This window comes from Epinephelus lanceolatus, chromosome 21 (genome assembly GCF_041903045.1).
Source record: "Epinephelus lanceolatus isolate andai-2023 chromosome 21, ASM4190304v1, whole genome shotgun sequence".
Classification (NCBI taxonomy): domain Eukaryota; kingdom Metazoa; phylum Chordata; class Actinopteri; order Perciformes; family Serranidae; genus Epinephelus; species Epinephelus lanceolatus.
Window position 1 is genome coordinate 35,212,854 of NC_135754.1, and position 14,826 is coordinate 35,227,679.

At 42.7% G+C, this 14,826-nt stretch overlaps 1 protein-coding gene across 3 annotated transcripts in view; it reads right to left on the reverse strand.

Annotated features, from left to right (window-relative positions):
* Positions 1 to 776: 776 nt before the first annotated feature.
* The window catches only part of ankfn1a (ankyrin repeat and fibronectin type III domain containing 1a), a 167,460-nt gene continuing 153,410 nt past the window's right edge, over positions 777 to 14,826 (reverse strand). For all 3 annotated transcript variants that reach the window (XM_033611087.2, XM_078163443.1, XM_078163442.1), the window contains 4 exons: positions 6,324 to 6,546; positions 6,050 to 6,242; positions 2,397 to 3,185; positions 777 to 907 (listed from right to left, as the gene is read on the reverse strand). In XM_033611087.2, the coding sequence (XP_033466978.2) occupies positions 2,423 to 3,185; positions 6,050 to 6,242; positions 6,324 to 6,546 (1,179 nt within the window). In that variant the 3' untranslated portion in view covers positions 777 to 907; positions 2,397 to 2,422. The remainder of the gene's footprint in view (positions 908 to 2,396; positions 3,186 to 6,049; positions 6,243 to 6,323; positions 6,547 to 14,826) is intronic.

Sequence of the window (14,826 nt, forward strand, 5' to 3'; positions counted from 1 at the left end):
AAAAGGCCGTGCATACGTCTGAAGAATCTGGAGTTCCGCGTCAGAAATTAAATGGTTGCAATGTTTGGTGCACGTGGAACATAAAACACACCAGCAGCCTCTGAGGAAACACGACAGCCGAAAACAGAAAGCAACAACACAAACACTGTCAGAGTCCGAGAGGCAAAGTGCAGACTGATCCTGACCCCCCCCGAGCTAAACCCCCCCCCGACCCCTGACATCGTCATGCTGAACCAGGAGGAGGCACGAACTGGACACAAAGCTTTAGTCCAAAAACCAAAAACAAACGACAGCTACAAACTACTTCATGCCGACAAAATACAGCTCTGACTATTCATCAATGTCTCAGGTAAAATATCTTTCATCGGAGACTAGAAAAATACTTTAAGGTTTCTGTAGTGGTCTGTGTTTAGTGACTCATATATATATTTATATCATCTCTTTAAACTGACCACGTTAAACTCATTGGACCACATTAGAACCTGCTGGGAGCAGCTCAAAGGAACAAAGACGGGATTCAACCACACAAACAGACTCAACTGTACATTCACTTCAAGTAGAGGAGAATCCATGCTCTGAGGACGGGCCACCAAACCATCTGATCGAGAGATTTGAACTAAACTGGGGAAAAATAAATCAGTGGAACCAGCTTTGTGTTTTTGGTTGACGTGCAGAGTCAAAGTGTGCAAAGTTCCTGGTCAGAGGAGAAGAAGAAGAAGAAGAAGAAGAAGAAGAAGCAGTGCTCGGTTTCTCGTTGCATTGATTATTTTCTTTGTAACAGTCGATGCCATGGGTTCTGAGACTTGGCGGAGTTGAACCAGCAACTTTTTAGTTTAGTTTACAATCTATGGAGGTCTGAAGGTGGGGGGGGGGGGCGGCTCGTCGAAACAGGCCCGGCCAATCAGCACTGTTGTTGAGAGACACAGACACAGACACAGAGAGAGAGACAGTGCTGATTTGAACTGATGTTTCGGTTTGACGCTCACAAAGCCTGAGAGCATTTTAAAGCTACACTGGGCAGCGACACATGGTGCGAGCGTTTTAACTGTGAACTCAGAGGATCGTCCTCCCCAAAAAGTGACCCTATAGGTTGTTTGTACAGCAGCTTTAATGACTCATATTTACGTCTGTTGTTAAGTGGTGACGTCTAGTGGCTGAGTAATTATGACGGGAGCAAAGGAGGAAGTCAGGTGACACAAGAGGTCGGGTGGACGGATGAGTCAAACAAAGACAGGACTTTTAACCATGAGACCAAAAGTCAGCGTTGTCTTATTTTATTTTTGTGTAACATACTGTCGCTGGTGGGCAGAAACCTTGTAATTTTTTTCCTTAAACGTGCTTACGTGCTGCTGTCACCACTGGGTGAATTAGAGCTGCTAAAGCTACTACTGATGGTCCGTCACCTTTCCTGGAAATTAGCCGTTTTGGAGACACAAGCTTTTCCCGAGAGAGATGATGGTTAACTGAAATTATTTATGCATGTACTTAAGTTACATAACAAACTTTTCCTAAACTAACCAAACTGCGACCTTTCCAAAATTTAACTGCGTGTCTGAAACTGTGCCTATTAAAGGTTACAGTCATCGTTTTGTGAGTCATTCACAAACAACCTATTATGTTGTTAAGGTATCAGGATGTGATACAAAATTTAGTCCTTGAAGGAAAAATGTTCTCTCTGTTCTCATGTGTTGATTCGTCACTTTTTTACAAAGTGTCTTGATGTCATTTGGACCAAAAGTTAAAATATGCGACTTTAAAGTTACCAACGATTTTGTGATTCACGCAGATGAACGTAAGAGATTCTGTGACTATAGTTAGAGAGAGGGAAGATACACTACAGTTACAGTTTGTTTACAACCTGTAACTTTACAACCAGCTGAGCAGCAGCAGGTGTGAAGTGTTAATTATTGAAACGTCGCCTTATTTTTTATCTGGAGGTTTGTTTACAAGAACAATCACAGCTCTCAACAGCTTTCTGCTGACCTTTCAACCATTATCATGAGCATTAAAAAGCCCAAAACAGACGAGAAGTCATTAAAACACGACGGATGAAAATATAACAACGGCAGAGGAGGACCATGTGAGGTGCTGAAAGCTTTTGACAGACTGTGAGTTTTGTATAAACGTGACGTAAAGTGTATTTTTACACTTTACGTCTATTGTGTGTTGGGCTCTGAGTGACCTACACTCAATACTGTACCTGAAAGCATCCTGTGTAGATACTGATGCAGCTGCTGCTCGTGATAAGCTGTTGTTTTATACGCAGTCAGATAATAAACGAGAGGAGAGATGAAGGATCTGACGACACGTTTGTGCACTCTGGCGTTCAGTGCTGAGGATCTAAACTTCTGCCTGGTGTAGCTTTAAAAGCTCAGGTGTGTCTGAGGTGAACCGACCTGCTGCCTCCAGCTGCTGTCCCACTCTACAGCGTGCTGCTGAGTATCTCTGACACTTGGGCGTTCGTTTGGTCATCTGAGTCTACGTCCTGTGTGGCAGCTCCCTCTGGCTCCTCCCCCTCCACGACCACTGACACGCCTGCAGCCTTCACCTCCTCCTCCTCCTCCTCCTCCCAGCCTCTCCTCTCGTGGCCCGGCGACAGCTCTTTGCAGGGCTCCACAAAGATCCTGCGGACGTGGGGCCGCGGCTCTCGGTGTCGGCCCTTCCGGCTCTCCAGGACGCAGGAGGCGTGGCTAACGTAGGTGGTGTCCCCGGGCGGAGGCAGGTCTAGGTCCAGCTGCTTGGTGTAGATGCCTTCAGATAAAGATCCTGTGTGGCTCTCCCCGCTGTGGCCCCTGAGCCAACGCTGGGGCCCGCTGAAGTACTGGCCCCGGTGACTCCTGGAGAGCAGTTTGCGTTTGGCGGGGGGGTTGGCGAGGGCCCTGAGGGGGGTGACGACGCCGTCCTGGTGGCTCTGGGAGAGCGAGAGGCCCTCCAGAGTCTTGGTGGTATCGGACAGCGCCGGGGAGAGGGGGAGGGACAGGGGGAGGTCTTTGGAGAATCTGGGAGAGAGGGGGAGGGACGGCGAGGTGGGGAGGGTTCTGGAGAAGGACGGCGAGCGAGGCAGACAGGAAGGAGAGAGGGGGAAGTCTGTAGATAGAGAGGGGGAGTGAGGGAGGAGGGGGGAGGATTTAGGATCTTTCACCGATGGGGAGAGGGGGAGGTCTGTGGGGGGGCAGACGCTGTACCTGAGAGACGGGAGGAAAACATGATCCATCAGATTTATGACGGGGACACAGAGGAGGACGTTCATGTCCCGTGATCGCACACAGTTCCAGTTTCCAAACAGACAAAGTTCAGACTGTGGTTGTTGACTGATTGAACTCAGCAGAGACTCTGACTGGTTTTTACAACAGCAAAAATTTAATTTATTTAATCTGATGGTCCATTTATTTGTCTGATGACCAATAACCATCGTTTTACTTTTACTAATGTGAATCTAAAACTAACAAAAATAATTAAAATGAAACTCTGTAGGATCTTGAAGAGACATTTCATTTAAGATTTAATCAGACAGTCATGTCAGGGTGTGTGCCTCTGTGAACCAGTTGCAGTTACATTTTAAATTCAGAGTCATGTGTAGTCACGACAGTTGACAATAGCCCCTTTTCCACCGCAGGAACTTTTCTCATTTTGAAACACCTCTGCACATTTACACCGAAATTACCCAGGTAAAAAACTTTCCCTCAACCCCAAACTTTCCCACGGAATTCTTGAGGGGCGGGGCTGTGTGCTGAGGAACACTGATTGGTGGGACACACACACTTGCAGCGTTCCGCACTTCCTGGCACGGGCAGCCGCTGCAAACTTAAATTAATTTCTACAAGCTTCACTTCCTTTCTGTTATGATTTAGGATGGGTACCGAAACCTGGTGCTAAATTAGCCCTGGGGCTAAAATATTAAAGACCGTAGTATTGATAAGCGCTGACGGTATCGGTTCTTTTGTGCCGGGGCTTAACTCCTCCACACACACACACACTGATGTGACACGGTAACCGGTGAACAGCCGAGTGGCGGCGGTGGAAACGAAGTGAAGATAACTCGAAAATGACTTGAGTTGATGGCAGCTACACTCGTTACTGTCAGTGACATTAACCCTTAGCGAGTAAGAAGCCAATACTTTATCAATACATGTGTTCAGCAGCATGAACATGTAAACATGTAGACAGTGATATTCAATATGCTCCGTCCACAGTCTCTCATCCACCGACACTAACGTTATGTCTTAAACAGCCCTGACTCTCTACACCCGCACTAATGTTGCCATGTTACCAGTAAACAAGCTGGCGGAGCCAAATACAGGACACACGACGAATCATCTACGTCATCACGCTAATTTGAATACATTTTCCGGAACGTTAAGGTGTGGTGGAAACGCAAACCACACAGATTACCAGGAATTCTTTTACCAAGGTAAATAAATTCCAGGCAATAAAAGTTCCAGGAAATGTTGGTGGAAAAGGGGCTAACACTTCAAATGTTACTGCAAAGAAGCAACATATTCTAAAACATGGATGCTTCACACACAGAAGATCTATACAATCAGCACAGTTTCAAGATTAGTGTCACTAATTCAGTGTCTGACCAAATGTCTCCCCTTCTGTTCCTGAGATATGACGTTGAGTAACGGCCAGAAAAGTGTTTCTACTGATCATTATGTGAAGGTGATCTTCGACATGTTGGATATAAAAAGTCATCACATTCATCCTGTCAGACGTTTGGGTGACATTTTGTCATAATTAACACATGAATTCTTGAGTTAAGGCAAAAACATGTCTTGTGAGGTCACGATGACCTTTGACTACCAAAGTCTGGTGAGCCGATCTAGGACCTCCGCATGCAGCTTCTTCACCTGCAAGATCGTCTGAGACCAGCCACTTCCTTTGTTCTCACTTCCAACTTGTCAAATACAGCTGCGTGGTCAGTGGTCCTACCCTTTAGCCCCTCTAGTGTCAGTTATGGACATGCCAATTTCAACTTATTACATGCGGCAGTGCCTTTTAAAACAAACTTTTTTCATCAGAGGAAACAGGATTAGGCAACAAAACTACTTAGTTAAGTTTAGAAAGACAATCATGGGTTAATATAACCACGTTTGTTACAGTAACTTAACGAGTGTGTCACCTGATGATGATGATGATCTGCCCTACTCAGACGTTCTCGCTCTTTCTATGTTATTGCCACGGATGGGATTACATTGGAGTAAGTTAAAAGGCCAGTGCATCTAATGCAGACGCTTTAAGGTACCTTGTGCTTTGGTGAGGGAAGCCTAAGGGCCACTGACCAGGCTGATGTATCGGACACCCAGGGAATGAGACAGAGTGTTGAGGCTGGTTGGGTGTACTGCCAAATTCACAGAAACAACACTGGAGATGTCTGATGGTTGAAAGCTCACAGGCAACAGCTCTGGTGGACATTCCTGCAGTCAGCATGTCAGTGACATGCTCCCTTAAAGTTGTTGATCAAACTGCACATTTTATAGTGTTGCTTTCTTGTGACCATCCCTACGCACACCTGTGTTACATAAGTCAGATGAATATATCATGGATTATGTTGGCAAAGAGCTCACGAACATGGATTTTAACAAATTTGTGAACATCTGAGAGAAACAAGCTTTTTGTGTTGATAGAAAAAGTTTTAAATCTTAACTTCAACTCACAAAAAATGGGAGCGAAGACAAAAGTGTCTGTATTTTTCTCCCATTAGCACATGTTGGAGCCTGTTTTTATATTTTATTACACCTTATGTGTCTGAATGTTCATTATTCCTTGTTTTTGTTTTTGTTTTTGCACCAGGGAGCAGGTACGACACCGTATACAGATGGATGAAAATAAAGTCTCTTATCTCTTAATCCAGACTGAATCATCCTAAAATCACTTTGAAGCAAACACAGCTGGTGTCACTCATTAGAGATTCTCATTAAATGTATGATCAGACAAAGTTTGAACAAATAACAAATACATCACTTCCATTAAAGTGAGAATCTGAGCAGACGTACAGTTTGAGCTGCTGCTGCCAATGTGTTCCTAACAACAAGATGAATCTTCTCACCTGAGCTCGTGGATCTGGAGCACGTCGGGAGCGCTGCCGCCCAGAGAGTGCAAGGCCTGCTGGGACAGATCCTGGGGTGGGGAATAGAGCAGGTCCAGCTCGCGGGGGCTCAGGGCGTCGCTGGAGTCGTAGTCGCTGTCTGTCGGCAGGAAAACCTCAGAGGATCCGTCTTCATCTGAGCCGAGCAGAGAGTCTGACGGCAGACACACAGAGAGAGTTTCATTCATGTGTTTTTGATTTAAATTTAACCTGGAGCTCCTGAGCGACGACTCACCGCTGATGGCTTTCCTTCTGCGGAATTCAGGTGAGGGCGAAGGTGTGGGCAGGTAGTCCATGTTCGAGGAGGTGGAGTCAGTCTTCTGCTGCCCAGAGTCGCCCTCCGTAGCGTTGGCATCCACCAGGCAGGTGATCGGTACGCCGCCACGAGGCTGCTTATAGCGAGCGTACTGCAGGGCATCGGTGATCCAGCGGAGGTCACGACGCATCTCGTCCAGTTGCTGTTGGTCAAAAGACGGCAACATTAATTAACACTCCAGTGTTGGACAATGTGAGCACACTGGATAAAATAAGTGAAGTAGCCATCGTGACGTCACCCATTGCTCTGTGGAAGCCATGCGTTTGGTATTCTGACTGTCGCCTTTTGGAGCCAGAAGTAACCATATTTGGACAAGAGGGGAACTAACCCTAAAGGCACTTGCACATGACCAGCCTTAAAAATCTCTTGATGCCCACTGTGCCATTGTTTTCCTATGGAAACTGGCGTTAACGCTGACGTCGCGGTACTTTTCGACTTCGACTTGAGGGCTTCACCGCCGTTTTGACGCAACGCCAAAAGTTCAGTTTTGTTGTACTTCGACCCCGTTTGACGCTGACCTTTCCGTGCAGAGCCAATGATTTTACAGTATAACGCAGGCGGGGTGGAGACGGGGCGCAGAAAAATGTAAAGATCCGACTGCATAATGGAGGAGAGATCAGCGTTGGGTCAAGCGGACGACGAGCGCTGCGGCGTCGGCAAATCGGCAATCATGTACAAGCGCCTTAAACGCTAGCTGTTAGCTTGGTTAGCATGTTGCATTTACAGTCTATGGTTTACTGTGATAATGCTAATGCTAATTTTTGGTAGCAAAACCATTAAAACAAAATTTACATAATCCGAATTCTTAGAGGGAACCAAATGCTGAAAAGACTTTTATAGGCAAGACTTCAGTCAGGAACATTTCAGTGAAAGAAAACTTTATTTCTATTTGCAGTATTATTTTTGGCAGTATGGCTGTGTTCCATTGAGTTTGACATCATGTCCTGCCTGAACTAATTAACCTTCATGACCTGAAAACACACTGACACAACAAAACCTATGGCTGCAACTATTCCCTGTGAATCTGGTGTTACGCCACAGTTATGTTACTGAACAAACATTGCCAACATCGTCAAACTTATCTCCTCAAAAAGGTCTTTTCTTTTACTCAAACATAAAACAAAACTCATGAGCAATAAAAACAGAAACAAACGGGATCCTTGGCAACATACAAACTATGAATGAGCAACACAAATAATAGCATTCATGTTCAGGGGGGGTAAGAAGACGTCCTATACCCTCTCGGTCATCAAACACCGATGCTTTGGGTCTGCAGCTCATCTGAACAACCAAACTAAAGTGTCTGTATCTGAACCTGGGAATGAGACTATCAACTGTCTTTCTCCAGAGTTACTCACAGCACCTTTAAATGTGCCCGGTGATATTATGGTGGGTTCAGTTTAGACAGATTCAGCCTTACAGAAAGTTTATGAGTCGTTAGTGTAACTTTTTATTTATTCTGGACGATTCAGTGAGAGTTAGACACATCATGAGTGAATCTGAGTGAGCTGAAAATGTGTGTGTTTGCTTTTGAGGAGAATGAAGCGTGACACAACGTTAAGCGGCAATTAGCCGACTGTCTGACAGAAAGCAGACACACACACACACACACACACACACACACACACACACCATACACACACAGCGGGGAGACTGACAGCAGCGATGACTCGGCTGGAAAGAATGCCGGGGCTTTGCCGGCAGAGCGAGAGGGAAAAACATGGAGGGGATTCCTGCTCGTCCCACAGAGGGAGGCTGCAGCTCTCAGCTCTCTTTGTTTACCAACAACAACAAACACATGAACACATGAACTTTATTTAAATCTCTACATTTGTCCAGGCAAAGAGTCAAACCAAATAAACTCATGAAGTGTAAGTTTGGTGACTTTCTTCATTAATTCAGTCTTAAACACACAGTCAATGTATCTGCTGACAAATATCAAATGGGAACTCTTCGCTGCTGCTGCCTGCAGCGCTCTCTCTCAATACTGGACCACTTAGACACAAAACATGGGAAATACGAGTCCAGATATAAAAACTGACTGGTTGGGACTTGTTGGTTTTGACTTGAGACTAAATCTCTAATTAAATTTTATTATAATGACCTTCATCGACACAGAAACACAGGAGTCACCTGGATAATTTAACCACACTATACATTAAAGTTTTCTGTCAGACTGCACTAAATACTACAATACCCATGAGCCTCAGCTGCGTTTGCTCTAGAGAAGAAGTCAGTTCAGGTGTGTCTGGACAGAAAGTAAAGTGAATGTTACTGGGATCAGGATACTTCAACCACTGAGTCCCTCCCCCTCCATTTTGTGCATCAGTGTCTCGGGGCAGCGTGTCCTGATTCCTGCTGGGACAGAGGTGTCGGGTAAAGTGTTCGGACTACATGGCTCTTCAGACAAAGGTTTTTCAGGGGCACACAAAGATATTATCTTCATTAATACAGATTAAAAATCTACAATAAGCACCGTATTACATTTACTTAATATCATTTCAATGCATTATGGTCCTTGTTTTAGTAACAAGCATAACAAACAACAAACAAACAAAACAAACACTGTGATTCTTGCATGACAGTCCTGCATGCTGACACGTTTCCATGCTGCATTTCTCTTTAATAACACTCACACCTGAAATTTAACTTAAGTCCAGCAGCAAAGTTGCTGCACTTCAGGGCCATAAATATAGACAATGCACGCAGTGGGGTGGAGGGGCCCGAATGCCACCTGGTAATATGCCCATGTTCAAAGAAGAACTCACATTATATCAAAAATGGTGCCATTTTCTATACATGCCCTGAAAAAGCCAAACATGGTTTTCATGGAACTCCTCTGCTGACAATACTGATGACATATCAGGGTCTTGAAGGGTTGTCCTATTTCATAGGGGAATATTTCAAACCCACAAATACAAGGGGGAAAAATAGGAAATGTTTTTTATACTACTATTTCTTCACATACTTGTGTTCATAATAGTCCTGTCTATTCTTCTGTTTTTCTGCCCTCCTTTGTTATCAGCTGTGTGTCTATTTCTGTCAAGGTCAGATCTTTTTATGTGTTCATGTATCAGCTCTACTGGCCGATCACGCTGATTCAGTTCCTGCAGAAAAGGTGTTTCCACTCGAGCACGTGTTGACCCACAGATTCACAGGCCACACCTCTGACAGGAACACCCAACAATAACAACAACTAAACAACCAAAGATCATTTTCCTTTACGACTGTGACAGACTGTGAAATGTTTCAGACTCGAGGAGGTTTCATTTACCTCTGGGAGAAAGGGAAAGTTGAGTGTGGTGTAGAGCCCCACGCTGCAGCGCTGTGAATAAGATATAAGGAACTTTCCATCTGCAGCTGATCAGACTCTGACAGCAGCTTCACAGCTTCGTGATTTAAGACAAAGTGAGATACACAGACAGACACACAGACGTTTCCAAGGACGAACTGCAGCTACAGCAGCTCTCTCTGCTCAGCGTCACTTCCCACAAACCTCACTCTGTGCATGTGTGTTACTGTGTGTATGAGTTCAGTGAGTGGGTGTCATGGATACTGCATCAGTTCCCGATAGCGTTCACTGTACGTGATGCCAGCATACAGACAGAGACAAACTCTAGTCCTTGACATCAGGTCCTCTTTAGAAAGTACGTCCCCTCACTTTCAGGGTTTATCTGACGTTTGCATTCACAAAAAACACAACAAAGTTTTTCAATTTCAACACAAATATCTTGTCGTCGTACTATACCCAATTAAATAGAGTGTGCCAGTAAACCCGGAACTCCGATAGCACTTTTAGCACTTCCAGTTCTCTCGTCTAAAAGTCAGTACGTTTTTTGAATGGGATTCTGGTAAAATGTCTCAAATAAGGTCTGTGGTTAACAAAAGCTTAAGCGAGTTTCAGGTTTTGTTCTACGACATAAAACACGTCAGTAAATACCCTACTTGTGAATTTTGAAGCTTTAACATGTCGTAAAAAAGGCGGTTGCTAACAAGTTGCTCAATACGACTACAAACCCTGTCGGGGACATTAAACGTCATCACCCCCGAACAGGCGAGAGTGCTGGCAGTCCGCCATTACAGCTTCTTATTTAGCTTAAACAGTCCAATTTCCCCATTATACAATGTTTTTAAAATAAAGCGGACGAAATCAGTTGAAAGCTTAGTGGCGGTGACGTCAAGAGTCATGCGACCGTGGAGTAGTCATGTAGTCCGTTAAAGCCTAACGTTAGCTTTTTACTTCTGGCGATCGCATTTCAGCTTCAAATGCGGTATGAAAGGTGTTCATATGTGAAGATTATCTCGCTGAACAAAACCTGTAAGTATCATAAACTTGTGTTAGCCACAGAGCTTATTTTCTGACATAATCCAAAACGCAATGCAAAAATCACATTCACTTTCTCTTCCGGGAACCAGCGCGATGCTAAACTTCCGGGTTTTGACGTCAGCCCTGGCACACTCTATATAGGTGGAAAGGGATTTGCAAATCACTGCATCCTGTTTTTTATTACGTTTAACACACTGTCTCAAATGTGCCTTGAATGGGAGCTGTAGATGCCAAATATTCAGAAACACTTTACTTGAAGGTATCTACGTAAGAGTGACATGACACTGTCATAAATATGACATGACATAGTCATGAACTTGTCATAAACATTATGTACATGTCTTAAACGATTATGACTGCTGTCATTAAGGGCCCTATTTAGATGGTCTAAAGCGGACGGCGGACGGCGTGCGGCGCATGGCGTGTCCCAGTCACTTGCTAGTTAGACAGCACGTTTTCAGACTGTGCGCCATGGCGGAGAGTCTAAAAGGGTTGGACTTACTCTGTGAATTAGTCATGGGTGTGTTTTGGGCATATCATTCCATAAGCCAATCAGAGTGTCACCTCTCATTCCCTTTAAGAGAGGCGCAATTGGAGCGCACAGCGGAGAGCTAGTTAGATGGCGGACCTACCAACTGGAAAGAGTGAGCGTTTTACAGCTGAGGAGACAATAAATGTATCTCTATATCGACTGTCCCGTCACATCTGATGACAGATCAAAGGGGATTGGCACCGTTTGGCAAGTTTGGCACGCGTAATGGAAACCCAACCTGATTTGATTAACACAGCTGCAATCTAATAAGTTCACATCCCTCTCAGCCAACCACAAACAGCCACAGCATCAGATAGATCCTCCTTCTCCTGACAAGATGATCTTCAGTTTTACGTTCTAAAAGCTTTTTTTAAAAATATACATTTGTACGTGGCTCTAAGTTTACGTTTTTAGTTCACAGAAGCTGGTTATTGTTGTGTTTATGTCAAAATAAAGTTTATGAAACGTTTTCACATCTTTGATTTTGTGATTTACATGCCAAAATGATCACAATTCATTTGGGAAAGACAAGTTCATTTTACAGGCTCTGCATCATCAGCCCGTGGAGGTCTGCTCTCAGTTCCGTATATTCGGACACTGCAGCTTGGACCTCCCAGATTATGATGATCATAATTACTGCGATTAGATCATTCTGATTAATGACTGACCATTAAGACGTGTTTCTGATAAATATTTTAATGTGCACAATAATAACCTTTCACATTGTAATAATATTTTTATTTGTTATCTTTTGCATATGTGTGGCTGCTCCGTGTGTGTCTGAGCAGAGTGCACGCACGGTGTGCACATGCCTAGAGACGCATATTACTAACTTGTTTAACAGCGAAATATTGCGCCGCTGACTTTAGACCAGGTTTTTGTTGGTCACTGGCGCATTTGCTTTTCCCGTCATCTAACTAGCAACACGCTATGACTGCGCCTGACCACTCCTCATTTTTAGACGAACACGCCCAGAGAAGCACAAGTTCATTTGCTAGTTAGACGAAGAGGGCGCAGGGCGTGAAAATGACAACTGCGCCGGCATCTAAATAGCAATGACACTTGCGACATGGATTATGCGCCGTCCGCCGTCCGCTTTAGACCATCTAAATAGGGCCCTAAGTGTCATTCAGTTTTGTCATGACAAGTTGACGTTAAATTTGTTTGGGATGTTCTTATTATGACAACTTCACGTTAATTAAAGTGACATTACCAGAAGATGTCGTTGTCATGACAAGTTGACATTCAATTTGTTTGGGATATCCTTATTATGACAACTTGACATTAACAAAGCCAGATGTCTTTGTATCAATCATTATGTCAACTTGTCATAAACACAAAAAGAGGTGCATTTCTTGTTAATGTCAACTTGTCATGACAAAGACAACTTCTGGTAATGTCACTTTGATTTATGTCAAGTTGTCAGCAGTCATAAAGGTTTATGACATGTACATAATGTTCATGACAGGTTAATGACCGTGTCATGTCATAGTTATGACCTGGATGACCTTCAAGTAAAGTGTTACCAAATATTCTTGTAAAACAAAAGCTTTTATAAAGTGTAGATACTTTCATACGGTAACGATGTATTTATAAAGTTTGGGTATTTTGTCGAGTGTAGACATTTTTGTAAAGAGAAAATGTTTCTATAAGGTGAGTGTGGACACTTTCGTAAAGCGAGGACATTTTTATTAAGTTTAGATATTTTTGCAAAGTAAGGACGTTTTTATAAAGTGTCAATGTTTTTGAAAATAAGGACATATTTCGTAAAGTGAGGACATTTTTTTTAATTTAAGTGAGACTGTTATTGAAAGCTGAACCTCCAACATACAACATCTGGATTCAAAAGGTGCGGGAACTGTCTGAGATGGAACATATCACATTTATAAAAATAAAATCCTGCAGTGATGCACAAGGGACTTTTGAAACTCAAAGGAGAAGGTGAGGAGAGTGTAAGAGGCAGGTTTGTCTGCAAGGCTCATCGCAGGGCTAAAACACCCACCAGGTATTAATAATGTGCTATTAAAGCTGCGCTGCTCCATATTTCTATTTTTATGCCTCTCTTACTGAATTTTAACTTTTCATTTTCTATTCTCGAGTTCTTCAATGAATTGCTTTTAAATGTCCTTTTTATAAAGTGTCTCTTTTTACCAATGTTTTATGCTAAAGGCTTTGAATTGCTTAGTTGCTGAAATGTTCTATACAAAGAAACTTGCCAACAATTCCCTAAATGATTGAATTATGATTTAATTTGAAGTGATCATGTGAATCTCTCTACAGAATTCAGTCTCTTTAATCACTAGATGGACGTAGACTAAATGGTTTAATTTTACATTTCTATATTTTTATCATTAGTCTACCATTTCTGCTGTTTGATTAGATTTCATGATAATCTCTCAGTCACCTGCAAAACGCTTGAACTGCACTTTATGTATGAAAGAAGCTCCAAAACAAAAGTCTGACTGACTGATGAATATAAAGACATGAATCACTACAGGTCTAATTAAGGTGACATAAAATCACCTCTTTCAGTTCATCATATACCTCAGACAGATTTTCTTCTTCTAATGTGCGCTGGTGTTTTCAGCTGTGATGTGGAGCAGGAATAAAAAGCCGTGAAGAAGAAGCCACATGTGTGCAGACGTTTCTACAGACAGCCGTCTGAAAGTTTCCTCCATCAACATGTGGTGAGTCTAAACAAACTGTCCAATTAGACGACGGCATCACGTCATCTTCACACTAACCCACTTTCACTGCAGCGCGCGCACACACACACACACACACACACACAGGGTGTCAGGACCTCCCAGATTAGACATGCTGAGGCACTAGTGTGTGTGTTCTTGTACTTCTATATTTGTGAGGACCAGTTTGAGCTCCAGATCTTTGTGACATTCAAACAATTTTTAAAAATGTTAAAGTATCTCAGTATCTTTAAGAAGTGAGTACATTTTTAGAAAGTGAGGATGTTTTTGTAAAATAAGGACGTTTTTATATAGTGTCGACATTTTCGTAAGATGAGGAAGTTTTAATAAAATGCCTACATTTTTGAAAATAAGGACAATTTCACAAGGACAAAGTGGAGACATGTTTTGTAAAGGGAGACATTTATATATATATATATATATATACATATGTATATATATGTATATATATATATACATACATCATACATATATATATGTGTGTGTGTGTGTGTATATATATATATATATATATATATATATATATGTATATATACACATATATATTTCTTTTTACAGAGAGTGAAAGTGAGTGTTTATATGTTTTTACAAAGAACATGAGGACATTTTGAAACATGATAATGTTTTTGTAAGTGGGAACATTTTTGTAAAATGAGGAAATTTCAGGACATCTTTCAAAAGTCTGTGAAATGTTTCAGACTTGAGGAGGTTTCATTTCCCTCTCAGAGAAAGGGAAAGTTGAGTGTAGTGTTGACCTCCACACTGCAGCTCTGTGAATATGAAATAAGGATATTTTTGAGAGGTTTTAGACCTTGGGAGGTGAGAATACTTCACAAAGTAAGGACATTTTTGTACAAT